The sequence below is a fragment of the Truncatella angustata genome, assembly GCF_020726525.1.
Source record: "Truncatella angustata strain MPI-SDFR-AT-0073 chromosome Unknown BKA67scaffold_4, whole genome shotgun sequence".
Classification (NCBI taxonomy): domain Eukaryota; kingdom Fungi; phylum Ascomycota; class Sordariomycetes; order Amphisphaeriales; family Sporocadaceae; genus Truncatella; species Truncatella angustata.
In genome coordinates this window covers 2823928-2851234 of record NW_025763384.1, presented here as the reverse complement: position 1 = coordinate 2851234, position 27307 = coordinate 2823928, and the positions used below count along the sequence as shown (strand labels likewise).

Here is a 27307-nt window from a genome sequence, read left to right as displayed (position 1 = left end):
TTCAAGTCACTGATTTGGATTACACACTCGCCAGGTTGCTTAAAGTAGACCATATTGATAGTAGCAAATAGCGCAGCGGGCCGGTCCGTTCACTTTCTTTGTAGGCATGCTTGGCTAGGCTGTCCACCGTTTTGGCCAGGAGCCAAATCCCTACTGGGAAAGGGCGTCAGAAGGGACTTAGGAGTATACTAACTGGGAACGAGAACAAACTAGATGGCGGTATGCATCGACGTTCATTTTAGCGAGAAATGCCATAGAATAGAGACATAATCGTTGCTGTATTACGGAGTAAGAGCGCACGTTTGAGCGACTGAGTTATCCTATACGCGCCCCGCGATCGACCTGCGTCTGACTCTGCCTAAACTGCCCGACGTGTCGAAGCTTGATTACGCTGGATGGCCCTGCTGAACGGGACGACAAAGTGGACAAAGCTTTACAGTACATAGATCAACGACTGCTATCCCTGTTTTTACAGGTCAGATCCCCGCAGTTAAGCACTAGGTTAGGTTAGCGTATCCCATATGATCTAACGCGCTTTTTGTCGTTAGGAAAACAACAAAAAACATACAACACTGGGGATTCGCTGGCCGTCACCGATCCAACTACTAATCCAGCGCTTCCCAGTTTATCCAGGGCAGAGCGGACGGGATGCCGAGTTTTCTAGGAGCTATGGTCGTATGTGCTTGGGATGTCGGAATTGCTAACTATGTAATAAAATACAGAATGAACATCATACTCGTAATGCTAACAAACCAGGCCAAGGCCCCCAACCTTGATGTACCGATATTATTATAATTGCCACCATTTCATATACCATCAAGGGCTTATGAATGGGTGGGGGAAAAAGGTCGCTCAAGATTAGAGACCGATCACTTTCGAAAGTGACACGGGCATATATAGGATATCTAAGGAATCGTGTAGAAGGGATGGTTCATAAGCTACTTAATGATCTATGGATCCGTGGTCATACACAAATATACATATTAGTGCCTTAGGCAGCTATGGTAATCATGGCGGCCCAGTCACGGTGATGACCACGGTGACGCCCTCTGTATACCGTATCGGAAAAGTAACTACGGTCATAAAGGGTACACAGCGCTTCAGAGTCAAGCCATTGAATTTTCCCATTGTAGTAAGCAAACGAGGACAAGCTTGCCAGAGTACGTTACTTGTTATTGCCCATAAGGTCTTGCTGCTTGCCGATGCATTCTAGATATAGAATATAATAACCAGTAAATTATTACAACTATCTCGGCTCACAAACAAGACTTATAGACGACTGACTTTGGCACGGATGGCAAATACATTGCTACTGTATCTGGAGACCGCGCTCTACACTTATGGGGGAAGAGGAACTTCTAGAGGAAAGGCAACCCGTCCCGAATGCTGTACGAGCAGAGTTTGTAGAAACCGCGGCCTGTTTTTCGCCAGATAGTCGTTCCCTGGCTGTTGCATCTCTTGATAAAACAGCCAAGATCTGGGAGATTGTTACTTAAAACCTCGTTGTCTACATCGGAGGGGATAACGGGCATCGAGATGGCCTATATGGATCGCACGTTTAATCAGACGGCCAACAGCTAGTGATTACCTGTTTGGACGACACGAGGTTTTGTATACAAGACCCACACTCCTCTGCACTGTCACTCAAATAGTCTAAAGACGCATCAGAAACACAAGATATATTATCACCGTTTCAACATCGTGCCCAACCTCTAACTACAATTCCAGCACAAAATATACCACAAGCGGTGGCGACGTCATGTCTGGGTCGAGAGATGGAAATCTCAAAGGTTGGTAAGCTAGAATGTTACGATGTAATCGAGTATTCTTGCTTACCGGGACAACACTGCTACGCGAACCCGATGACGACTGCCCGAGTGGAGACGAATGCCGTGTTGTATAAATAATTAATCGAAAGGCACTGAGCTTGCGGAACAATGGAGCTGACACTCTGGGCTGAATCATACGATGTGGTCAGTTGTGAAGGCTATCGGCACTTGCAGGCGGACGGCCTGTAAAAATACATGTTTACGCCACGTTGATCTTTGTAAGCTGAAATGGATTCGATGGACAGTAAATATTTCTTGTTGTCCACTGCTAAATTGCGAATGTCCAGGACATAAGTTCGAATGTATCTCTCGGATGTGTATCGAATAGTTCATCCTTCTTCCCTCATGTGAGCTTGGTTCCTCCTCCCGCCCAGAAGGAACAAAACAGACGATACAAACACACCGGTTTCCAATAACACATCTCCCAAGCCTGCCACTTTTCCTAAGGTCCCGAACCAATACGTGCCAGACACGATTGACGATCTCATCCGTTATACACATAAAAAAAAGAACACCAGACAATATTTGACGCCTAAAGCTCGCAGACATAGCCCGGCCCACATTATGTAGTGATACCTCATCGCTGAGATGAAAACGAAGGCCACGGTCTAGCATATAACGAACGTCCTAATCCAACGCCTTGCTGATAAATGAATTTTTGCAAGATCGCCACTGGTGCGCATCCAACCCAAAACACAGGCCATGATTATTACTCATACGCCCTCTCCTCATATTTCTGGACATCACCTATGCGAGCCTCTCCTCATTCCAAGGCCTGGTCCAGACGTTGGCGTTCCCATGCCACTTGGGCTGAATACCCCAAAAGTATCCATGCCATTCATTCCAGTGGCATTGAGCTCCTGACCAAGCTCAGGAGCCTCCAGGTTGAATGGCATGAACCAAGCACTGGAGGGCTCGGCAAAATTATGTGGTAGTCCGTCAGTACCAACCTCGCGGCCTGGATTGCCAGGCGCAGTACCATTCGGCCTACCGCCACTAGCTAAAGCATCCCAGTCTACCATCCCCTCGGGCCCACTAATGGTTGTGGGATCGAGGCCACCGTACGCGTTGAAAACCATCTGGCGGTCGAGTTGGGGTAGCATGCCGGTGTTGTTGGTCAGCCCAAGTGCAACTAAATCGGGGTTGTTGTAGAAGGCCGGATGACTGTGTGCATGCCCTGCAGCGTGGTGCCCGGCGAACTGATGACCAAGGCCATGCGTTATTGGACTGATCGGCGAGAGCGCGTGGTATGCAGCATTTGCAGAAGCGGCTCCTGTATACTGGTGTGAGTTGCGCCTGTCGCGAGTGACATCAAGGTGCAAAGAGGTAGGCTCACTGGTCTGCCCGCCGAGACGGGCGGCATATTGATGGCGCTGAGCCGCCTGAATACGCTGTTGCACATGCTCTGGGATCGAAGAGGATAAATCAGTAAGAAGAGGCTCTAATTGCTGCGAGGCATCACCCCGCGGAGGCAGACCGCCTTTTTTGCCAGCAGCGCCAGCAAATGACCGGCGTTTGGCTGCTGATGGTCGGATCGGCCCATTACTCGCGTCTCGGCCTTCTTGACTTTGTGGCGGTGACAGTTTATTGAAGAATTCCTCAACTGTATTGTATGCATCCGGCTTTTGGCCAAGGACAGCATCATCGCCTATGTCTTTCTTCTTTGTTGAAGCTGGGTCGAGGAAGTCTGTCTGGGAAACTCCATGTGGGTAGCGATCAAACCAATCCCCATATTGAAAAATGGGGGATGCTGTGGTCTTATCTGTGGATAGTGATCCTTTCTGCGCGGCATCCGCGCAAGATCGAAACTGTTCCCTAAGATTTTCTGACATGAAATGAAACATGCCCCAGTGCCGCTTCATCTTTTGCAAGAACCTCACATTAGTCGTCAGGTTCCTCTTGGATGATTGTTCCACCGCGGTATTGCCTGAGAAGATACCGAATATATGCACGGTGCTCGAAAGGAATGCGCAATAGCCAACAAACGGAGCGGCTATGAGGTATGTGTCGGCATCTCTTAGCAGGTCGGAGATCGTATTTGCTGCCGCAAATGCCTTTGCCCCAGCTTGCGTTATGAAGGTACTCGGTACGTCGGACTGAGCAAGACCTGTAGGAGAGGAAACTGCAAAGCGGTTCATGAACAAGACGTTCTGCTGTATGGATATGTGGAGGAACAGAAATTGGTTCGCCATGCCTTCCGTGTCATGTAAATGTAAGTTCTCAGATGTGTACTTCAAGCCATCAGGAAGTCCTTGTGCAAAGTCCTCGGCCTGTTTGAGTAGTGACGAGTATTTGGAGTCGGAATCCCACATGGAGCGAGGGTCTGCTTCTTTTCCGCCTTGGTTTAGAAAGCTGATGATCTTGCCCCATAACGAGATAGAACGAATCATATAAGCGGCGACGCCCATATTATCCTTCGCACTGGAAAGTTGTCCTTGATCCTCAGGTACCGGATGTGGCACTTTCCCGTCGAGATCCTCCGTGGGGCCCGGCATATCGAGCTGGAACAATTTCTCTTTGATTGGCAGTTGGATCCCGAGGGTTTCCTCCTTGATGAATATCGGACGGTCCGTTCCTGAAGAATTGAACCGGTCCATTAAAAAACATGCCCACATGGTCCTCCGGCGGATCTCTCTGTCGATGAAGCTCAGCTGAGAGGCGGGGTTGGCGGCTGTTGGATCGTATTCGAGGTCTTTATGCAATTGGAGGGCGAATGCCATCCTGATGGCCATACCTCCTAATGCCCAGCTTCTCCCTCCGTGGCAAGTACCAAACTCGTGTAGCCCCAGAATGAGGAGACAGGTCAAGACAGTGATATTCGGCCATTCGTATCGCCGTATCACTATGTCGCGAGCAGATATTGCCCATTCCTCGCCACGCAGGAAATGTGGTTTGTTGGTGAATATTGGGTGGTTCGAAAAACGTGCTGATATGGCGCAGACAGATAGCACCAGTACTGGTGGTAGAGCGTCGGCTCTGTGATATGTTAGCACTTAAGATTCTTCGTGTCAAGGCTAGATGCGCAACGGACTTTAATTTCCTCATATAACTCGGTTTGTGGAGAAGATGATAAGCCTGACCATAGATGTTTTCAAAGAAGACGTCTGCCAAATGGATCTGTATCTCCTTTGAAGGCAGGGCCTCGCGGCCTTCAACTAGAAGCTTCCCGTCCTCTTGCTCTTGTACCTGCAATGATGCCGGCTTGTTGAGATCGTCCGTTTTGGCCTTTGGTGGCTGCCGCGCCCAGTTATCGAAATCGGCCCCGAAAGCCTCGTCGGCAGCGCGTTTCTTTGCGTTCTGCTTGCTATTGGACACGGAGCCAGGAAGCTGTGGCTTTACCTGAGCCCGCACAACATGTGCCGCTGTGGGATCTTGCTCTGACTTGGGCACAATCTTCAAAATCCGATCCTCCATGCGCTTGAGCCGCTTGTCCAACATGGCCATGTAATCGGTGCGTGGGGCTGCTTTTCGAGTGGTTACTTTGTACACGCAAGGAATGCGCGCGCGCAGACAATGCTTGCAAGCCGGCTTCTCGCCAGAGCAGCGTATTTTCTTGCGCCGGCATACTATGCATGCCAATGGTAGGCGCTTTCGTTCCTTGCCGGCCTTTGTCTTCAGCTCACTCCAAGCTGGATGAGTATCAGATTTGGGGTCCCGTGATGAAATCCCAAGGTCCTGACTATCTCCTGGCAGCTTTGTGGTCAGTCCGAACTCATCCGACATATTATCTTCCATTGAGTTGGTGCCGTGTTGATTGCTCGCAGGGCTTTCCTGTTCGGAGCCGTCACGAGGTTGCGATTTGACAGGTAGTTCGCCCATGGCATAGTTGGATCCGGATGCCACCGAGTCGTGTCGTTCTCCAATTGATGATATAGAGCCCGCGGTGGCATTTGCGAACATATCGGCGCCATGATCCTCCAAAGTCATTATGTGATTGGCTTCATGAATGCCGTGGTAAGGAAATGAAAAATCCGGGAATTCGGTTGCCTCCATCATGTTGTGTGGGCGCGTGGGATCCGTGAGACCATTGTCGATCGCATCAATCGGGTATCCGGTCAAGTCGGCGGTAGGTCCGGGTAGGCCTGCAGGAATTTCCGTCTCAGTACGGTAATGGGGAGCTTTAGAGAATGATTGCAGGTTTAAGCGGACTCGCTCGGCGGACATTGCTCAGCTGCGTTTCTTTGGTTTCAGAGGCAATATGGTAGGCAGCGATGTATACAATGCGCAGCTTGAGCAACAATCGCAACAACCGGAGGGCGTACCAGTCGTTCTCAACTCCTCGCTCTTTGGTTGCGGTCCTGCTCCTGTTGAGCTCCAGGGCCCCGCGCGGCCGGATATTGCAGTAACAACTTCGGCCTTCCGGATAGAGATGCCAGAAGCGCTAGTGTCGTAGAGTCGTATCTCATGGGGTTTGCAGAGGCTTTTAGAAGAGCTATATATGGACAGAAAAGAAGAAAAGCATAGGATTCGACCTGTCAAAAAGGAAGATGGCGAGACAAAGATCGAAGTTCAAAAAGTAAGGTGAGCATCCACCCAAAGGCACATTGAAGAGAAGAAGATTGGCGGGAGACGGATAGTGTGTGACCGGGGGTCCTGCCGCGGTAGAGGGACGGCGTCGTCAAAAGGCCTGGCGCTGCGCTGTCGCTGTCGCTGTCGCGAGGTGGCTCAAGCTGCTAGTTTAGTTTAGACTAGGTCGAAGCCCAGGTGGTAATGGCATGGGGGCAGGGGATATTATGGATACGGGTATGGGTATTGGGCAATGCAACTTCAGCAGCGTGGCCGGCCGCAGAGAGGATGTGGGGAAGAAGACCCAGTTTCCTCGACATGCGTACACCACCTTACTTCTTCTTGGTGCTCCGTACAATGGACCGCGAAGAGAGGATGCAGATGCAGATGCAGTACGAGGTGCCCGTCCTTCCCGCACACTCAACTCATCAGATCATCTCGTGATGCGACTCAGTTCGCCTAGGGCTGCTTCTGCAGCTTAAAGGCTACCGTCAGTACAAGGCCTATATGTCTCGGAATAGTAGTAAAACGCTATGCAAGACAAATGGTAACGTGGAAAGTAAAGTGTAGGGATGCGTGACAAAACCTAACAGATTTGGCGCTTTCGCGCCTGGTGCTATGGCACTAGCCTCGAGGCAATTGTGCAAGCCCTTGAACGATCGCTGTGGAGGAGGGTGCTCATGTACCCTCCGCAGCTAGGTCGGGAGGATTATGGCATAGCTGGCAGCCCTGTTGCCTTGTTTTGAAAAACAAACCCCAAGCCCGACGCCTTGAAGTGATAATCGAGATGACAATCGTCTGAGAGTGAGGTTGTTCGCCCTTTTCTTTCCAGGGTCCACGGTCAAGTTAACCCAGACCTCCAGTTAGTTGACAGAAGTACCTATCTGACTAGCAAGCGTCCAGGTGCGGGTGGGGGACGGACTCGAGCTTGTTAATTGGATGCCGGCTGTGGGAAATCGAAAATGACTTATTAGCTTCAACCTGCGTTGCGAAATAGAGTACTATGCGCGTCTTCTTCACCGCAACCTATAAACGTGGAGTGCGAGAGCGAAGCACAATTAGATCTGACAATGGTTGCTGCCGCAAGTTCCTGGTTCGATGAAACAGCTGAATGATGCCAATAAAGGGCGGTTCGTGTGGCGATGGCCGCTCTGCAATACTATTTGCTTGCAAGGTACGAGATCACTCAGCAGGAGGTTCTTGCTATACTCTCTACAAAAATACTTGCACCGCATCTCAAAACTGATACCTGCAATCAACGCCGCCACTTACTGCTCTCAAACCTAGAACTTGACCGCACGCCTCTTCAGCCAAATCCCATGCTTGAGGGATGATAATTTGCATCTTTTTGAGACCTCGAATAGGCATTCGTGACGAGCCCGGCTGTAATCGTTGTTGGCTGCTTAATATTTACTTGCAGGTCATGTTTGCAAATGATAAAGTTCACGGTCAGAGTGCTGTACTATGTACCATGGACTGTATCATTTGCAAGCTCCTTATTACTCTATGGCTACTGCAGTCAATGCACAGCGATGGGTACAGCGCAGCGTGTGATCCCCCATCTTCATTGGATGTTCCTCAATATGAAGTGCATCCTGACACTTGACAGATTGATTAACTGCAGACTTTCGTGTTAGTGGCATAGCGCCGCATCACGATCGGCACGAGACAAAAAGGAATTGGCAGCTTGGAAACCATGCATTAGTCTATCATCGTTTCGTTCTGGTGAACACCAAGATCGGGGTTTTTAATTCCTTTCATTTTGTTGATATATCTTTCTGGGCGGCGAATGATTGTTTCTTGCATTTCCTCTGCCCGAGTAGGCGGCGGCTGAGAAGTTGTGGATTCTGTTGGTGCTCGGGTGGGGAGAAAGTGATAATCTGTAGCAATCCTATTGGGATTGGGGGCCGCCTGGACAATGTCTGTCTGGGGGAGAGTGAAGAGAAAAGTGGTGCCTGCAGATGTGCAGTGGCAGCTGGTGAGTGGAGAAGCAGTCTGCAAGTCAGGAGGGGAGCTCCTTGTGGTGCAGCTTGGCACTGTCCGGGGTTTCCCATATCGAGCTTGATTTGATCCCCAAAAGAGACTCTTGAGTCGACTGTGTTACATGACTTCCTCGTCTGAAATCCAAGGGCAGGCTACGTTTGTCAACTGGCAAGCCGTACGAATCGTTGTGTCATCTTCTGCTGCCATGATGTCCATGGTATCCATCACGAGCTTTGACAGCAACGACACGTCTGTGCTGGCCGCCCACTTGCCTAGTTCTGTCAAAGGTATCTTACGATCTCATCTCTTGAACTCATCGTTTGTGTTTCCCTTCCTAGGTCTTCTCAACAAAGATACCAGTCGCAGCACTTCTCTCTTCCAATCTGATTATGGTGTTGCATATTGCCTTGCAACCGGCTAAACCCCATCGAGGGCATTCACTCAGGGTTTCTTCCAAAGCGGATCATGGGTGCTCATCGGTCCCCTGTGCAGTTGTGTTGCTCTAGACGTTTGATTTGTTCAAGGAGCTCGGCGGTTTTCAGCGGCCCGCTTTTCAAGTTTGGTCGCGGAAGGACACCATACCATCGTCCCTTGATGCTTGATGCCTGTTTGGTGCGTGCATAGAGTTTGCGTGCACCCGTTTGTCAGCATTATCAAGATTTCTTTCCCTACACGAACATGACCTCCCCTTGCAGCGGTCGGCGAAGGGGCCCCTTTTGGGGTTACAGTCCAAGCTTCTGGAGCAGCAGATTGACTACTATCGCTAACTAAACTCGCTGTCATGTTGCAAGTGTACACTGTCCTTTGTCAACTGCAGGGTGACGCCGTCGTTGTGACATGGTCATCTCTTGACTGTAAAGATGAAATCGGCCACCAAAGTCCAGAACATCAAAGACCATTGATCGTCATAGGGCGCTCTCTCTCAAAAATATCCCCCAAGACCAGCCGCGTCCAGATTTCAAGGTACAGCTTTGGACTAAACGCTATTTGATCATCCTTGCGATGGGCGATCACGTTTACCAAGCACCTTACCCTCGCAAGGCGTTGGCTGGTCTTGCTAGTCCAGCCAGACTACTCGCCTTGCCATGCCTCTATACACCATTTTTAAGGCAGATGGTACATTAGGGCCTCTTTAGTGAGATAACCATGTACTTTGCATCCAAAAGCCGGACCGGGGTCTTGGATTGGCACGACTACCATTGACTGTTGACAGTCCTCCATGACAAAAAGATTGTCTCGTTCTGACGTTATACCAGATTGTTGCTGTCTCACCCCGACAGTGTCAAGTCATCACGACTGCCTACAGTGTAACCTGCAACACACAGCAGTCTAACGTTGAAATCAGCTCGACACCTGAAGCGTCCACATACCCAATGCGATGATTGCTTTGGAATCTACGCTCCATGCAACCATAATCATTTTGCAACCTCACTCTATCAAGCTTCTTGGCGCGCTTCAATGCCCACGGCTGGTCATTGGATATTTCTTTGCTCGTCAACATTAATCTCCGAAGTGCTTCTGTTCGGACAGAGATCCCAGTTTGAATCGAATCGGGAACGCCTAAATTAGGAGGTCGACTTCTGATTGATTATTTCCAAGACAGCGCCGTCGCATTCGCTCGACGCTGGTGACTCTAGTTCGCCACGTTTATTCTCGAATGCTGGCATCGAACGGTCTGATAATGAAGTGATTGACCATGTGCAGTCCTATACTGGAAACATTACGCATCGGAGATTTAAGTTGTTTATTCTAGTCTACCTTCTACGATTGTGCATCGACGTTCCAGTGAGATTCTTTTCTACTAATCCTTTAAATTTCCTGTATCGTTTAATGAATGCAATGTTGCAAAAGTACGTGTTTGCGACTTGCCTTCTATTTTATCTCTAAACGGAGCTTAACCGTTCTGCAGCACTCGATATCCAACCGTGCTACGGGTTCTGTTCGTAATCGCTCTGTATTGTTTACGGTTCCTGTGATATAGCCCTGCTTTGCGCTTAAGACTTCTCATCATCCGCTACATAATAGCCTGATCAACACCACCAAGCCACCAAAAGCTCGGAGTCTTGCCACCAGCATCGCAAGACCATAATCAGGGCACAAGACTCGCCCAAGCGAGCTTAGGATATACAGGACTGCAAAATTACAACCAATGATAAATTTGGGACGGTATTTAAACCCTATTTTCAAGTCGCACGTGTCACAGCACCGACATTGGTAGATATTTGCAGGCGTACTGATACGACCACAGCCAAGCGAGATGCGCTTGTGGCAGCGTGTCACAGTATTTGTGCCTCTTAAGTTTCTTATTCGCCTATCATGTGTCTAGGAATACACGACAACGACGCGTCAGAGCCAGCTCTAGCTCATCGTCGAAAGACCTATCTCTCAGGCAACCAACCGAGACATCCACGTCAGTTCGGCCCGCTCCAGCAACAAATGCAGATCAAAAATTTTTGGGGTTCTACCTCTAGACTGTTGGTAACACATGGGCAAATAGATTGTGTACCACTATACCTTCTCCAAAACCGTCACCCAATATCTGGTGGAGATGCAGCTCATGCTAACGCAGTTGTGTTATGCAAGCCCACTGTGGAGCCGGCGCGCTTCTGGCCAGCGTCTCGTGACTTGATGGAGGACGCAGTCTCGTTACAAGACGGTGATTGCAGAAACACCCATCGATGTCATTCTGGGAACTAAGCAAGCTCTTCTCAATACTTCCATATGTAGGTATGAACTATAATCCTTGAAACTTAAAGAGCGGAAAGCGGGGTCTTTGAGCATGATATTCGCAGGGGCCCTTGACCTCCAAAGAACATGTTTCGTGTATGCAACTCCACCGGAAAAGTTTCCGGGCCCCCTGGTTCCCTACTGTACATACGGATTAGTCTAGTACAAGCCTCTTTACTATGTACAGCCACGACAAACTCTCACGTCAAGATTTGCGCAGATCAGGGGGCGCAAAGAACAAACGATAATACATGCCTAGCAGCCCTGCTTCGTTAACGACCGGGCTGAGGACACCCAACGTGGCATGGTGGTTTCTACACGCGAATGCCCATGAAACCCAGGGGCACAAACTGGTCCCTGCTCTGAGCTACAACGTATTCTCGAGTTGCGACTGGCTGCTCATGCTGTTCATGATCGCCCCGATACGACGTAACTGTCAAGATCTGTGCAAGGGAATCTCTGTTTAACGTCCCGCTGTCGCCCTACTCGGCGCTGCTCCGTTTGGTGCTTCGTAGGACATCCATGGCCTGTTGGCGTATTTGCGTATGATGTACAGCTTGCTCGGTGAACTACATAGGCAAGGCTGGGCTGAGTCCCCGGGTATGATCATGGCTGCATTACCAAGATCGACAACTCCGTGTAACTCAACTCTATTATTTTACAGAATTTCCTGAAAGGTCCACCTGTTCATACACATGACCACCGCTGCCTCTCAACGATTCAATGCCAGACTTCAGCAATCAGTGGATGTGTATCTTTGCCGCGAGATTATCCAGCAGTGCGGATACCACAAACATGGCAATTCGGGGTTAGCCGCGACTATTGACCGTTGACATCTCCTCATATGTAGCATCGCGCATGGGGAAATCTCTGCCATGCTTTTGCTTCCGCACCAATCACAGTGCGGCAACATGCCTCAGAGATATCGACTTTCTTGATCGGACACTGTGCACTGCTTTGACTGGTTATAGCGCAACTGTCTTAATCCTTGAACCGGTCGGTTCTATTCGATGAAGCATCTATTATTCCACGACAGGTCTGACATCAACCCCTACCTAGAAAAACGCCACAATCAGAAATCTGCGGTTAAATGTTCGCGCGGCTCTCGGTATTGCGCATAAGCCTGCCTGCATGAAGGACCGCCGATACAACACGTGGAACATTTGCGGCTATGCAAGCACAAATTGAACCTCGAACTGGAATACTACGGAAATCAAGGCTGTATGCGTTTTGCAACCCACCATCTTCCTCTCAAGTAGCTATTTCGTCCTTTGCCCCGGACTTCGCTTCGGTCATGGAGGGCTATACCCCAGACTCTAAAATACCGAGACACACCTCGGTAGGGCTTATTATCGCCCGTCAAGAAACATGATTGGAGAAGCGACGGAGTGGAAGATCGTCGTCATGTAGTTATTGTCACAGAATTTCATGCAATGAAGCTCTAGCTACATCAAGGCCATCACACGCAGATTTGGCGTAGTATCACAATGCGACATGTGCATATATTCAACCAACCAAGACGCTAAAAAGAAACGTCATTCTACCAAGGGTAGTGTCCCTTGTTCTCCCCTCCTCTTTACATGCGAAATCAAAGTGCAATACTTGCGAACAGGGTCACGTTGTGATAAAACTACATGATGTGTCGTAACAAAGATTTCCGCGATCTAGCTCATTCTTAACTCGCCATGATAACAAATGCGGATACTGAGCTAATTCCCCATGGCCATCCCTGGCTAGTGATCAGCTATCAATAGATGCCCAAAAGCATGATCGCGGGTCCCACTATCTACCTAACGACTGAGCCACCCCTTTTCCTTTACTTCTCTCTCTTCCGAAATAGATAATATTTGACAAGACGAAGGTTTGATATTCGCGCCGGAAGGATTCGATTGTGCTTCCGGACCCTGGTATACTCACTGACTCGTGCATCCGGCCTGTCCGGACTGACCGGTTTCATAATCGGCAACGCCGGCCACCGCTATTAGCTTTCATAGCATATCGTATTGACTGGGCGATCTGACTTCACAAGGAGGCCGCCAAGACCAATCACTGTAGTCTTGGCTGGCCATGTATTCGTAAGCAGGAGGCCTTGACCTCCTTGATGGCCGGGTGATTCCGTGTTCTGGCAATGAGGAAGATCAGACCATACTGTCTGCGCTTTCCTTTGCGCGGCTGTCCGTTCAGATCTGCACGTACGATCCAATTCTCATGACCTAGAGAAACAACTTAGACACTAGTCTAGACTAGTCCCGGGAACCGTCATAAGATAAACTAGTATATGCTCTAGTGTAATTGCAGATAACAAATACCATCATGATATGTCAGGGTGTATAACATCTGCTTAGGGGTATGCACAACAACAACTACTCCTAATTTTAGCAAAAGTATAATTTGATTCCCAGGCCGTATAGCAACACGCCTGCGCGGTCCCAGCTAGTATCCCGGCGAGCTCTTTCGTCCCGGCGTTACGATTGCTTTCCTTGTCCTCCAGGTAAGGAGTCATGGTTTGTACAGGAATAGCACTTTCCGAACAGCCCGTTCTCTTTTGATACTTGCTCCATAGCTGTGTCATCCATGGAGTCTAAGCTCTCAAAGGACAACATCAACGCTTCTAGGCCGTTTAGAAAATGGCATGCTGACAGTCTCTCCATGAGAAGAAGCACGGTTTCTCCTCGCTAGAGATGTTCACCAGTATACATTTTATATGAGACACCCAATACCACATGCGCGCCCGTCTGCCGAGTCGCTGAAATTCATGTCTCTACATTTTCGATCCTCTCTCGGCACAAGAAAGACATCATCCATTCGCGAAATCCCACTGTGTAAGGCGTCCGAACCCCAAGCAGCTCTGTGTACATAGCTACTACACCACTCACGATGTACAAAAAATACCGTCACTTCGAGAATACAACGTTCTATGTAATTATACACGCCCCATAAAACGATGTAGTCTACACAACACGCCTTTTTCACGCCCACCGTCTCGGGTTTTTCGAAGCTATACTCGCGTAACTTGTACTCAAACGACACTTCGAAACCTCGGTTTTGTTTTTGTTCTTGTTTTTATTTTTCCTTTGGTACCCTATGTGCTTATGACGTTGGGGTGACGCTGAACACTAATGATTATATTGTCTTTCCCGTAGCATCTCAGTTCACGCTAGCGAACTGGTACACGGTATAGGGGCAGGCGGAAAGTTGTCATAGGGCTGTGGCTCTATTCAGTAGTTGGATAATGGTTGGATGTTCCTTTTTGGTGGGAGCATTATTTCTCCCTGTCTCGGATGGATCTCCGTTTGATTTGTCTGACCTGAAACTGGCCATCCGCATGGTCAAGCCTTAAAAAAAAAAAGGATCGTTAGTAGCTCAGCATACCGCGTCTCGCGCCCTCGCTGAGACAAGACTTTTAAATTTTTAATTCACATAGTTGGGCAGAAAACGATACTGGTCGTATGTGACAGTTTCGTATTGTAACAATAGATATATAGGCAAAACCATTGGAGAATAAGAAAGAATATAAAATACAGAAGACAAAACTAACAACACCGGGAATTCCTTAGTAGTCATCTATCTGAGTACTAATCCAGCGCTTTAAGGACGAACCTACTTAGCGTAAAACGATCAATTGCCCCGCAGCTTCTAACACGGAAACGTGTAACCCATATACAACACAAGATGTAGGTCTCGCTAGCATAGCCAAACGGGATTTCATTTAGCTTAATTACGATTTTCTTATTATTAGAGGTCCGTATCAAAAGCCTGGTCGTTATTTTATGTTCCTTAATAACGACAGTACACCACGATAGGCAAAGTTACACTTTGTGAAGAGGCTATAAGCGCCCTCGTAAGCTCGTTACGATTATATATTTCTTACATTATATTTATAATTACACTATTGAAGTAGTGAGTGTTGGCTGTACCAATACTACAAGGGAGCCAAGTGGGTCGTACGACCTTCGTCGTGGTTGTCCAGGGTCTGATCAGTATAAGGTCGAAGGGATGGAACTTGTAAATAGTCGAACGGGCGTGCTCTTTCACGCTTTTGACTACGGTAGCATGGTTAGTTTTTGCAGCAGTGCATTCGGAAGACGACGAGAATGGCTCGTCGTCACTAATTAACGTTATTTTGGTCATCAAGTTCATTCTTTCCATTCATTCATCAGTGATCAGTCCGCGAGTGAACCAGCGAGTTCGTCGTGAGGCTTATAACCCAAGGGACAAGACAGTGGTCCTGGTTCACTATCATCGTACTTAATGCCTTTAGTATTAACAAAAACTTATTCTGTAAATACCATCTGGTTTATTTATTAAATTAAATTAACATATAATAAACTAGGACCACTGTCTTGTCCCCTTGGTTATGAGCCTCGCGACGAACTCGCTGGTTCACTCACGGACTAATCACTGAGAAATAAATGGAAAGAATGAACTTAGTAACCAAAATAATATTAATTAGCGACAACGAGCCATTCTCGTTGTCTTCCGAACGCACTGCTACAAAGACCAACAACTTGACAGTGCAAAAGTGTAAAAGCATGCCCTAGGAGACTATTTACAAGTTCCATCCCTTAGACCTTATAATGATCAGACCTTGAACAACCTCGACGAAAGTCGTACGACCCACTTAGCTCCCTTGTAGTAATAATACAGCCAACAGTCACTACTTCATTATATATCATTATAAAATAATTATTATAAGTAACTCGATATTAAAATCATTAACAATAGTGTTTTAAGTTATAAGCTTAATGTAAGAGTATAGGTGCGGATAGCACTAAGTTATAAGGGCTGACAATAACAGTGCGATATAACAAGCCTATAACTTTGTCGGAGTTGTTCTCGGCCTGATCATTATAAGGTCTGAGAGAAGGGACTTATAAATAGCTTTCTTTACGATGCTTTTCACACTTTTACGCAGTTAGTCGTTAGTTTTTACAGCAAAACATTCGGAAGATAACGAGAATAGCTCGTTATCGCTAATTAATAGTATTTTAGTCGTCGAACTCATCCTTTCCACTCTTTACTTATTAATCAGTCTACGAACGAGCCTGTGAGCTCATCGTGAGGCCCATAACCAAGGGACAAGACAGTGGTCCTGGTTTAATAATTATAAACAAGATAACGAGCTAAGTTTATACTAATAGAATACATTAATTTTAAAGAGAAAACTTTGCCTAATTTTGCGATAAAGAGCACCTACGGCCCTGTAGAGCTTAGAGGGGCCTACTTCACTGTTTCCCGATTTATCTATGGGAAGCAATCATGAGGTATCACTGGACGCTGACGATTGACTCAAGGTTGTGGGGGAAAAGCTTGTGAAGGCTTTGGGAAGCACTGTTGTTCACTTGTATCAGCTATGCGCCAAGTAGCGATTGAGTGTCAGTCGATTATTGACACCCATTATCTAGACATACCTGTTCTCTGGTGAGGTCGACATTGTGAACACTTTCTCAGGCCGGATATGAGTATGTTGACCTCGTGCTGAAGGGTATACCGCTCTGCCTGGATATCCTCTGACTCGGAAGCAAGCATCTTTAAGCGTTCATCGCTCATCTCGATGACCATAGATGGTGTGAGAATGTTTGGAAGATCGGAGATCAGGCAGTTCTCAACAGCTAAATTCACCACGTTCTGGGCAAATGTTCCGAGGGATATCTACAGAGCATGTACGTGTTAGCATTAACTTGCGAATACTGCGAATTGAGGAAAAAGTGCTTCCCGTACTTGAAAGTGTGTCATCGTCAAGTCGACAACTTTCTCAATGCCGAATTCACTGGCACTAGCTTTCTCTGAATGTTTAAGAGCCTGTTCAACATGATCGCGAACAAGACCCTTCCCTCCCTTCTCGACGAATGCAGCCGGGAATTTCTCTTCAAGTAGGCTTGCAATACGCCCTGCCTCACGGCCTACTGTCGTTGATACGAACGTAGTATGAAATTCTACGTCAAGCGGTGGACCGTATGCAGATTTATATGGCCTGAGAACTTCCTGTAGCTTATCCTTGAGAACTTGCTTCTTATCGTGAAAGAATTGGTCGACGCAGAACAACAAAATGGCATTGGAAGTTTGCTTGTCTCCTCCGATGAGGTGAAGGAACAGTTGTTCTACGAAAGACTTGACAAAATCGATGACTTGATCAAGATAGAATTTGGCGATGCCGTCCCATGGCCGTATTTGCATCTTGAAGAGCTGTAAACTAAGATTTCCATTTGGCTGACCTGGAAACTCACTTCCCAGATTAGCCGCTGCCAGGTGTCCAAGCTCGTCATGGAGATCCATCTCAGAAATAACACTAGGTTCGGGAAATCCGTCGAAGAGGTCGAGATATGACTCTAGATACTCGGGTATGCCGCCCAGCACACCTGGAAAGACACGATCGTAAAGTAGATTCCTTTCGTCGTCTTCCCATTCAACCATGCGATCCACCCCCTTAGTGGCCAGCGTTGCGTGAAAAGCACGGTTCAACATCCTGAGTACAGCCCGTAATTTGCGGGTCTCGCAGTCGGTATGAAGATCGCCAAAGAACTCGTCATTGTAGCGACCTTCAGTACCGTCACGTAGAAGACGCTGAAATTTCTCTGTGATCTCGAGTAGGTATGTCCTTAGGTCTTCAGGTTCTGAGCGAGGCTTTCCAAGTTGATCAAGAGCTCGTTTGCGTGCGGATAAATTGTTCTCAATATCCTGGATCAAGCCAGGTAGTGTCTTTTGAATGTGTCCAAGAAGGACCTTGCTGAGCTTCTTCCGTAATGGAGTGATACCACGGCTGATTGGAGAAATGTTGGACCACGCACCCGTCTGGAAAAATCTTTCCTCATCAGCATCTCTGTCGTCTGCACTCATCTCCTCTTTTCCTTCGGGTCGATTACGCAGAACATACCAGCCAAGCTTCAGCTTGTGCACGCTCTCCTGAGCTCTGGCCAGTTGCAGACACTTCCTCTCATCTTGTGATCCCGGTGCTACAAGATCGGGCTTCGTGATCACACCGAGCGTACGCTCCCTTTTGGGATCATGCCTTCTGGCCTCCTCAACAACGATCTGATTGGCTAGGTTGTTGTTCGCCGCTATAACAGCTAGGATAATGCTTTTTGGCTGCTTCATGTAACGTTCGGCGAGCTGCTGAACAATCTCCTTGCCCTCTTGTGTCTGTTCTTCCGTCTCAGAATGGAAAAAGCCCGGCAGATCGACAAGTGTGAGTGGGTAGACATGAGGTCCTGCAATTTCCACGCGTAAGACGTCCTGAGAGTAGCCTTTTGAGCTTCCCGGGTGAATTCCCATGTTTTCTGTGGCCTCTCTGATGATTTCAGGCAAAGCATCTTTGTTGAAGGTGGTACGATTGAAATTTTGAGAAGAGCCACCGCCGGCAGGGTCAGTCCTAACATCAATCTTCGTCTCTGGGGCGTACCTCATCACAAGCTCGGTGGCAAAGCGGGTGCAAAGGTCGCCCTTAGTGGGGAACCGGACATTCGAAAGAGCTTCAAGTACGGAGCTCTTACCCGAAGATTGGTCGCCAACCACGATGATTTGAGGCAAGTTGACAATCTCGCCGATCTGAAGCTCCCGGAGATTATCGACGGTGTCAAGCAGAGCCCTTGCCATTGGGCTGCTCAACTCATCCATCGCCACTGAATCGAGAGAGATGTCGTGTTCTGGTGCATCACTCATGGCTGAGAACAAAACTATGAGAACTCCCTGCCAACGAGGTGGATTCGAGTACTCGATTGAGGCTAAATGATAGACGTGATACAAGGCCAGGCTGTATAAGCAGGATTTTGACTTATGGATATACACTCCACAATAATATGTTGCAGTACCCAGTCTCTTATATAATTTATCAATCTTGCGAGCAACCCGGAATCTGCTGTTGAGGCCTGCCACCCTTGATTTTGATCACCCTATCCAGGTTACCTCCAGACTCAGCCAGCGAACAAGGATTACACAGCTACATGAGACGGCAACCCATGACTTCGCCTTTTCCGAAAATTATTCAAGATCGCACGGCAACTTGGCGGCCTGGTGGTTTAGTCGGCTTCCCATGCTGGAGATCGACAGTACATATTGATGAAACATGTTGGTTCGTCGTGCAGTTGCAGATAATGGACAGCCAATCGCTGTGCTGCTGCGCCGCTGCTGTGCCTGCTAGCCGCCAACCAAGCCTATGTAAGGATACCTGCAGGGGAACTTGCCATCAAGGCAGTGTCACAGTCTCGGGTTTTGGATAGTTTGGGGCGCTTGAAGAATGTAATTACTACCTAGGTTATGAGGAAGTAGAGTTGAGAGCAATAACTCGTGTACAGACTATGGTACAGGAAGGCGATGGTTGCCTCGTCTTCTCAAAGTGTCGCAACTGCCACAAACTCCAGGAATCGAATGTCCAAGCTGACTGCCACGCAAATTGACGATGTAATTTTCTCTTCTCTTCACCGTCATACTCAGTACTGTCGAAGACTCGAAATCAGCAAGCAACCGTGCATTGAAGCTAAATAGAATTTGGAGATAGTCGCGAACAGATCCTTGATCTAAGTCAACTATACTTAGCAAGTAAGCTGTGTGCGTAGGAGAATGCGATAAATAATGATCAGACGCATTGTAAAAGACATGTTTTGCAAAATTTGGCTTCCAAATTACTGGAATAAGACTATTCGCTACCGAAAATGCAGTTGATCCATTTATATCCGACACTTGGCCCGTTATAACGAAATTATCAAGTTACTTCGGTATCAACTTGGCCACATTGTCCCTTGCCACCACGCCCCTTCGAAGAGGGAGTACAAATGACGTCCATCTTCAATAGGAGATACTCAGACTCAAAATCTTCACCCATATGTCTGCCTCGCTTCTTCAAGCCAGGTGCCACGATCATGTCAACATGCTGTCCCGGTTCTGGTGGTATCTCCCTTCCTCTTGCTGCCATTGTTTCTGGGTTGAATTGTGCCGAGTGTTGCAAAGATGGAAAAAGCCAGTCGACGCGTGTCGCTTGCCTGCAGATTTTCTCGTCCAGACCAATGAACATATTGATAATAAGTTCGAGTTGATCCGATATCTTGTCTGAACCCAATGCAAATGGTTTCACGACATCAATGATCAGTGCGGAAATGTCACTAGTGAATTTAACCATCCGTCGCCGGCACTTCTCCTCGCCCTCACATTCCATAGACTCGAGAATAAGGGCCGAGGTAGTAGCCTTCCAAATTTGAAACTTTCGTTCAGCTTCTCGCCCCGTTGATATTCCTTGCCTAGAATGACAATCGCGATCTAAGAAGACTCTGGTCAGCGGATATTGTGGTAGGAAACGATCCGAACGGTGCCCACCTGGATGTAAGATATTGTATACGTCGGTAATAGACGATTGTAATTGCGGTGCCCAACGAAATTGCTCGAATATTTCGGAAACGAGTACTCTCCAGAGGAAGGATTGGACAAGGGCGGGGCCCATGGTCTCCGATATGCGATGGCCATGATTTCCATGGAGTTCTTCCATAGCCTCAACCATATAATTTTCCAGGCCGTCGCTTTGTGGCTGCAAAAACTGTTCAGGTGAATTGATGGCCGAATATTGAAAAGAAAAGGAGAAATTTCTGATCTCGTAGCGAAGCCCTTGCACCAAACCGTCGAGGTCTGCGTCGAGAAGCTGGTACAGCCTCGATTCTTGAGACCGTAAGTTGTTCAGCTCCGAAGCCGTCTTCTTCCACTTCTTGGTGACTGTTTCCAAACTTAACCTGGCCTGCTCTAGCTCATTTTGAGCCCTCAGTAGGTCTGACTTGGAGGTCAACTTCTCGTGCCTTTCTTTATGCAGCTCTTGCAAGGCTGATTGGATGTTCCACGTGTCCTTTGACAGGTGCTCAAATCTGTCAAATACCTCGCGCCAACGGGCATCGTCTTGGCCCGGAGCAATTGGTTGTTCTGGTATTTTGGCACGCTCTCTTCGTCGCGGAACATCCCACGAAGTTTGACGGCTTCGAGAAGACGTGATTAATTGTGAAGCGGGAACCTCATTATCACTATCTGAACGATCCGCCTGTGAATCGTTCGAAGCGCTAACCGTGCTAGTAATATTTCCAGCTACTGGGCTGGCCATCGTTTTTCTTGTAGCATGTTGGGGGGTTTCCTTAGTTTCTAGTTCCGAGCCCGTCATCATGGCGTTGAAAGCTCGCTCAGCTGATCTGAGGAGTTTCATGTCACGGAAAGCTTAGAAATGATAGTATGGTGGTTGTCGAGCAGTGTACAGAGTGTTGCAAAGTGGACGGCTAAATGCAAACAACATGTTCTGCACCTGCATATTCGAAAGAACGCAATCCTGTGTTACAGGGGACTTTTGATAAGGGCCATTCCATGGCGCTTCGTGAAACTTGTCTATCCAAGATTACCTGTTGGCCATGGCCTCGCAATCCAACATTGGAAATAAATGCCTCTCCAACATGCACAACCGCTGTGGGAGGCGCAGCAACAGTTGGTTCTGGGGCTGAAACGTCGACCGCAAACAGAACCAACTGCATTGCAACCCATGAAGAGGTGACCAATTGGAAGGCTGCTCTACACTGCCCAACAAAAAGAAATTAACCTAGTTACTTCATGATCTTCTTAACCCTGGTACCCAAGGTTTTGACGCAGTTCACACCCGAGCTTCAAGGTACTCTTCCATTACAAAAACAAATTGGAGATATGTGTTGAACTCGATCTAATTGTGCGTTCTTACTATAGTATCGAGCCTATAAGTCACTTTGTCCCACCCGCGCTTTTCCTTTCTGACATTACACACATCTTTTGAAAGCGACACCAAAGAATCTTGAACCGCGCCCCGGAACTGCACGCGTTGGCATGCGAGCGCACTCTGGATCTCACACTGTCCTAGTGGAAGATTTCTGCGCATTTGACTAACACGGCACCTGGAATCAATGCTAGAGTATTCTTCATAGACCCCGGAGGTTGGCTGTTGCGCAGACTTCAACGTTCGAGATATCAGATCACAACAGCACCGCAGTTAGCCTTTGTGATGGCATTCGGAGGCAGTCTCAGCAATATACTGAAAGGTCTCAGCGTCGGCGACGATGATAGCGATGTTGAGGATTGCCTGGTGATTGGTATTGATTTTGGAACAACGTAAGCAAAGACGGCACAGGAATTTAAATTGTTTTCTGCGGCGTCATCAAATAGCATATTGATATTCGTTTCGAGACAGGTTCTCCGGAGTGGCTTGGTCAACGAGAGCCGACTTGGAGAGTAGCCATATCAACTTTATTACCTCCTGGCCAGACAATGCCCGCGAGGAGGGCAAAGTCCCAACTGAGCTCTGGTACAATGATGCCGGCGAGCCAGCCTGGGGCTATTCCATTCCTGCCGATGGTGACCCATTTCGATGGTTCAAGCTTCTCCTGCTCCATATCGAAGACCTTGACCCGGAGCTCCGCGAATTCAGCTTTCTGGCCAAGGCTCGGAATATGCTGAAGGAGTCTGAGAAGACGGCGGTAGACCTGGTGTCTGATTATTTGCGCTTGCTCTGGGAACACATCATGTCGACGATCGAGAAGGCACGCGGGGAGTCTGTGATCGAAGCCCTTGCCTTTCATGTCATAATCACTGTTCCAGCAATATGGAAGGGCTATGCAAGACAGGCTATGGAAGACGCCGCCAAGAAATCTGGTATCCTCAACTTCCGTTTGGCAGGGACCACAAAATTGACATTTGCGCCTGAGCCAGAGGCTGCTGCACTTTCAACACTCCTTGAGCAAGGCAATAGCGTCCGGCCAGGTAATGTCTACGTGATCTGCGATGCAGGTGGTGGGACAGTGGTAAGTGTAGTTTGGGCTGACTATTTCCGGAGAGGTGGCTGATAGATAACACTTTAGGATCTCATCAGTTACGAAGTGAAGGACACGAAACCCATCATATTACAAGAAGCCGTGGTTGGAACAGGTTCGCTTTCCAAGCATGGCTCAATATTATCGTCACTGAAAAAAGCTAACATTCATTACCCACACAGGCGGGCTTTGCGGCGGGATCTTCATCGACCAGACGTTCGAGCATATGTGCAGTGGTCGGCTTGGGTCTAAATGGAAACGCCTGAGCAAAGAGGGAATCAGGGATGTCATGAGAACCGAATGGGAATACGGCATCAAACCACAGTTCAAGTCTCCCAAGTCAGCGAAGCAATATATCGTCTCGCTGCCCGCCGAGGCATTCAGGGGTCAAGGTACTGCGAGCTTTGACGATACCAAGCGAAAACCGCATATAAAGAACGGGCGAATCTATTTCGATGGGTGAGAGTTGTCTGAGAAAACCCATATGAGCTACAAAGCTAACACTCAGGAACCAGTTGCGATATCGAAAAGGCGTTTGAGGGCGTCTTTGCCGATATCTCGAAGCTTGTCGAGGGACAGATCCGAAAGTCCGCGGAAAGGGGCCTGTCTGTAACCGTAAATATGACTGCGAAGCTCGGAAACAAGTATTATTGGGAATATCACTGCTGACTTCTACTAGGGCATCATTCTTGTTGGGGGACTAGGAGGGAGTCCATACTTATACGAGTATCTTAAGAACATTTATTCCAAGTCAGAAATTGCAGTGCTTCAGTCCGGTGGAATCAAGCCGTACGTCTGCGGCGTTCACTTAATACTGATGCATTATCATGGCTAATATATCTTGATAGGCGTACGGCAATCTGTCGAGGTGCCGTTATCAAGGGGTTCCTTGAGGCACAAAACGATCAGCAAGATGGAGGATTTAGGGTACCACCGATAGCAGTTGAGTCAAGGGTATCTCGGGCTAGTTATGGAATATCTTGCAGTGCCGAGTTTGACTCGTCACGTCATCTTGAGCAAGACAAACGATGGGACAGGTTGATGGAATGTTATGTGGCGTCCAACCAGATGACGTGGTATCTAAGGCGGGTACGTTCTGATCCAAGATCTAAAGCACTTCTCACGTCTCTCACTATTTCTACCTTACAGTAGACATGACTTGAACTAATGCATGGAATATCAGGGAGATCTTGTTTCCAAGATGGAACCAGTTCGCCACTCTTACTACCAGATTTACGAAGAAGAGTTATTTGGCAAGTTCTTCACACTCAACCTTTATCAGTGTGATGACGAGGCGCCGCCGGCAAGGATAACTAACAGTGTCCGGAAACTTGGCGAGCTCTCCTGTAAACTCGATGTCGGGTTTTCTGACCTTCCAGACTACCCGAGGAAAGGATCTGGGCCCGCAACTAAAAGGTTGAAACTCGACATCGAATTAGTGCCGTCGGGGGCCTCGGTAGAATTTGTTCTATACGTGTATGGGAGGAAACAGGGCGGTGAACACGCCAAGATCTGTTTTGCGTAGCAGCGGACTGGTATGGTTTCCTGAATAATTAGTCTACTCCAACGCAGGTTGCTAAATTTGTGTGGAGTTCTTGCGGCACATGACTTCTGTATGATTAGGTACTTTCTATGGGATATACCTAAGAAATTCATCCGGATTGAATACGATGAGTAGCTTTTCCGATATCTGGTTGCATACTTTATGATGCTTTTCAAAAGCCGCGCTCAGAAACAGTATACAATTTCAGATTGTTCAAATGCGGGCGATTACGGTTCACGCGGAGTGTATAGATGGCTGTGTCATTTTGTAGTGTCCAATAGACTAGAACCAATCCTACAGTAAGCAATCGGAAAACTGGTAAACGCTTTTTGATGTCAATATGAAATCTATTAGAAGTATTGCAGCAGGGATTAGCTCTGGATATATATCAAAATTTGGTTGATCACGAATTACATTGCATGACAATTTCGTTACACATCCATTTCTTTTAAGCAAGAAGAGCTATCATCGATGATCCGAACGTGGCCCCAAAAGCAGCTGCAGTGAACGCATCACCCACTCTGTCTTTTACCACTGCCCAAGCGATACCAAACACAAACAAATCGAAAAGGGATAAGAAAGAGAAGAAAGTAAATGGCCGAGATATGCCAATCTTCTCTGACATATATGCCCCAAACGGTCACTTCCTTCAAGGGGCTCAGGAGAGCACAAGTATTCCTTTTCTTCGTTAACCTATTTTGGAGGAGAAAGACGAATGCATCTGTCCTGATTATACTTGTGACCTTCCGGATTAGAATGGTAGGCCATGATATTAGGGCCTACCCGAAACTCGAGATGATTAGCCTATTGTGTTCGCTCAAATTCAAAATTGTGTAAACTCATTTCAGTTATTAACAAGCTCTCAATGCTTCACAAATAGGGACTTAATAAACATATACCTCATTATAGTGAGAAGAGCTCATATACGACCATACGCATTAGAAAGCTCGGTATCCCCTCCGCTCTGCCCTACGGGAATCGTCGAATGTGATCGTTTTTATGGCTACGAATTAGTATTGGCAAGACTTTCGCATTCTCACACGCACGGCGCGCCACTTGCCATTTCCCCTGTAGAGCGATATGCGTTTTTCGAGCCATGCAGTCAATTTATCTTTCATAAACTTATTCGGCCGTAATGAGCAGATGTGAAGACAGGTTAGTGGTTTCGACACCAGCAGATAATAGGCCACGAGGCCACTGCTGGTGTCGACGCCAATATAAATCAATGAGATTGATGACTAACTCCCCGGGTTCACTCGGGGCTCCTAGCCCCCACTAAAAAACACAAAAATATATACATACAACACCGGGGATTCCCCAGTGGTCACCCACCTGAGTACTAATCCAGCGCTTCCCAGTTTATCTAGGGCAGAGCGGACGGGATGCCGAGTTTTCTAGGAGCTATGGTCGTATGTACTTGTATTTGCCAAAATTGTCACATATTATTAGCACATACTTATAGACTTCTGGATGGCATACTGCCTATAGGTGGTTTATTTCGTAAAGAGTAGCTCAACAGTATGAAGTCAGGCTTATCGTCGGTGGTTCCGAAGAACGTTGGCCTCCGATATATATCAAGATCTGGGGAGGCACACACGGCAAGAGGCCGTCTTCAGGGCTAATACGCATTGATTAGTTGTCTCGTTCTCGTGCATCAAGTAACTATGGCGTCCGCCCCAACAGCTCCATACGAGCGACATGGCGGTGCCGCTGCCCATTCAGTATCTTGACTTTCCTGATCGATTCTTCATACGTTCTTTCGCAGTCAGCGGTCGTTCCCGTATGGACTCCTGCCGCAACGCCTTCATCGCCCGGAAGCAGTCCCGCAGTGACATCCCCCCCTGGTCATCGTCCCTACTCCGCTGCTCCCCATGGGCAGCCGGCTGGCGATCCTCGTTCGGGCGCGGGCGAGTCAGAGGCAGAGACGACAACCTCGACGCCGAGCCCGCGTGGCGTTTGTATTTCGTCGTCGACGTCGTCGTCATCGTGTCGGTGACCGCGGCATCAGGTCTAGCAGGACTCCTCGCCGCGGAACCTGCCGCTGTCTTCGCGGCGCGCCTGGCTCGGCGTCGGGCCAGCGCTTTCTCGAGGGCGACATGCTCTTCTGGTGTCCGGCCGATCTTGCGGGCAGTTACGCGGCATGGGTCTGTGGCCGGTACGGCGGTTCCTTCTGGGCTCATCGCTGTCGAGCCACTATTCATTTTTCCCCCTTCCTTCCCATCGGAGACGTGTCTCGTTGTGATTCGGGTATTGGTGGTGGTGTTGCTGGTCTCTAAGCTGATTGTGTCGCGCTTCAGTATAATCGTTGGAGCTGCTGATGGTCTATTGTTCGGTGTAACTGTGGTTGTTGTTGTTTTGTTCTCAAAGTGTGAGACAGTAGCCTCGATACGAAGATTCAGAGTCTTTAATGGTTTCGAGAGGTCAAGGCTGGCTAACAACGGGCTGTGTTCCCAACGAGTGTTTATATGACTGGTGTGGTTTGATTTTGATTGTTTCTGGCGGTGTCTTGAACCGTATCTTTTATAGTGGTATTTATGCTATAGGCCTCGATAGCATTTTGGTGAGCTCATGCACAGGAGTAAGTGATTTCTCTGAAATGGTGATGTTCCTAATTGAAAAGGAGTCGGCATGCGTATAGGTGGTATATGAGAAGGCCGAGCGGAGGAGGAAAATGCGAGGGAAATGTGAATACTGGACAAGTGGAGATTTCTCGCCAAATTCAATCATACAGTTGATCTTATAGGATCATAATTGATCAAACATGGTTTTTGTCGATTCTCGTTGATTGCTGTTAATCAAGCTTGATTGGTGTTAAATTGAGTTGATTGATGTAAATCAGCCCCGATTCTTGTTGATCAAGCCCGATTCTTGTTGATCGGACTTGACTGAGCTCCACTATAATCGGTCCAGCACTGAGTTTAAAGTAG

The 27307-nt window shown here is 47.9% G+C and overlaps 5 protein-coding genes across 5 annotated transcripts; 2 read left to right on the top strand and 3 right to left on the bottom strand.

Moving 5' to 3' along the window:
• Positions 1 to 2572: 2572 nt before the first annotated feature.
• BKA67DRAFT_535905 (fungal-specific transcription factor domain-containing protein) lies at positions 2573 to 5993 on the bottom strand (the record flags this gene model as incomplete). The annotated part of the gene is made up of 2 exons (XM_046100078.1): positions 2573 to 4805; positions 4861 to 5993. The coding sequence occupies 2 exons, from the start codon at positions 5991 to 5993 to the stop codon at positions 2573 to 2575; spliced, it is 3366 nt and encodes a 1121-aa protein (XP_045958860.1).
• Positions 5994 to 16088: 10095 nt separating this feature from the next.
• Positions 16089 to 19141, bottom strand: BKA67DRAFT_623839 (P-loop containing nucleoside triphosphate hydrolase protein). Its single transcript, XM_046105513.1, has 3 exons — positions 16767 to 19141; positions 16457 to 16697; positions 16089 to 16376 (listed from the first exon to the last, which is right to left on the bottom strand). The coding sequence occupies exons 1-3, from the start codon at positions 18702 to 18704 to the stop codon at positions 16303 to 16305; spliced, it is 2253 nt and encodes a 750-aa protein (XP_045958859.1). The 5' UTR covers positions 18705 to 19141; the 3' UTR covers positions 16089 to 16302.
• A 499-nt stretch (positions 19142 to 19640) lies between these two features.
• Positions 19641 to 21409, bottom strand: BKA67DRAFT_691590 (uncharacterized protein). The gene is made up of 2 exons (XM_046109176.1): positions 20352 to 21409; positions 19641 to 20294 (listed from the first exon to the last, which is right to left on the bottom strand). The coding sequence occupies exons 1-2, from the start codon at positions 21214 to 21216 to the stop codon at positions 19744 to 19746; spliced, it is 1416 nt and encodes a 471-aa protein (XP_045958858.1). The 5' UTR covers positions 21217 to 21409; the 3' UTR covers positions 19641 to 19743.
• Positions 21410 to 21638: 229 nt separating this feature from the next.
• Positions 21639 to 24684, top strand: BKA67DRAFT_565652 (uncharacterized protein). Its single transcript, XM_046102821.1, has 9 exons — positions 21639 to 21669; positions 21741 to 22139; positions 22219 to 22828; positions 22886 to 22952; positions 23020 to 23296; positions 23353 to 23452; positions 23517 to 23626; positions 23686 to 23926; positions 24021 to 24684. Exons 2-9 carry the CDS (start codon positions 22033 to 22035, stop codon positions 24360 to 24362), a joined length of 1854 nt encoding a protein of 617 aa, XP_045958857.1. The 5' UTR covers positions 21639 to 21669; positions 21741 to 22032; the 3' UTR covers positions 24363 to 24684.
• A 1347-nt stretch (positions 24685 to 26031) lies between these two features.
• BKA67DRAFT_565644 (uncharacterized protein) lies at positions 26032 to 27191 on the top strand. Its single transcript, XM_046102820.1, has one exon. It carries the CDS (start codon positions 26079 to 26081, stop codon positions 26847 to 26849), a length of 771 nt encoding a protein of 256 aa, XP_045958856.1. The 5' UTR covers positions 26032 to 26078; the 3' UTR covers positions 26850 to 27191.
• The last annotated feature ends 116 nt before the right edge of the window (positions 27192 to 27307 follow it).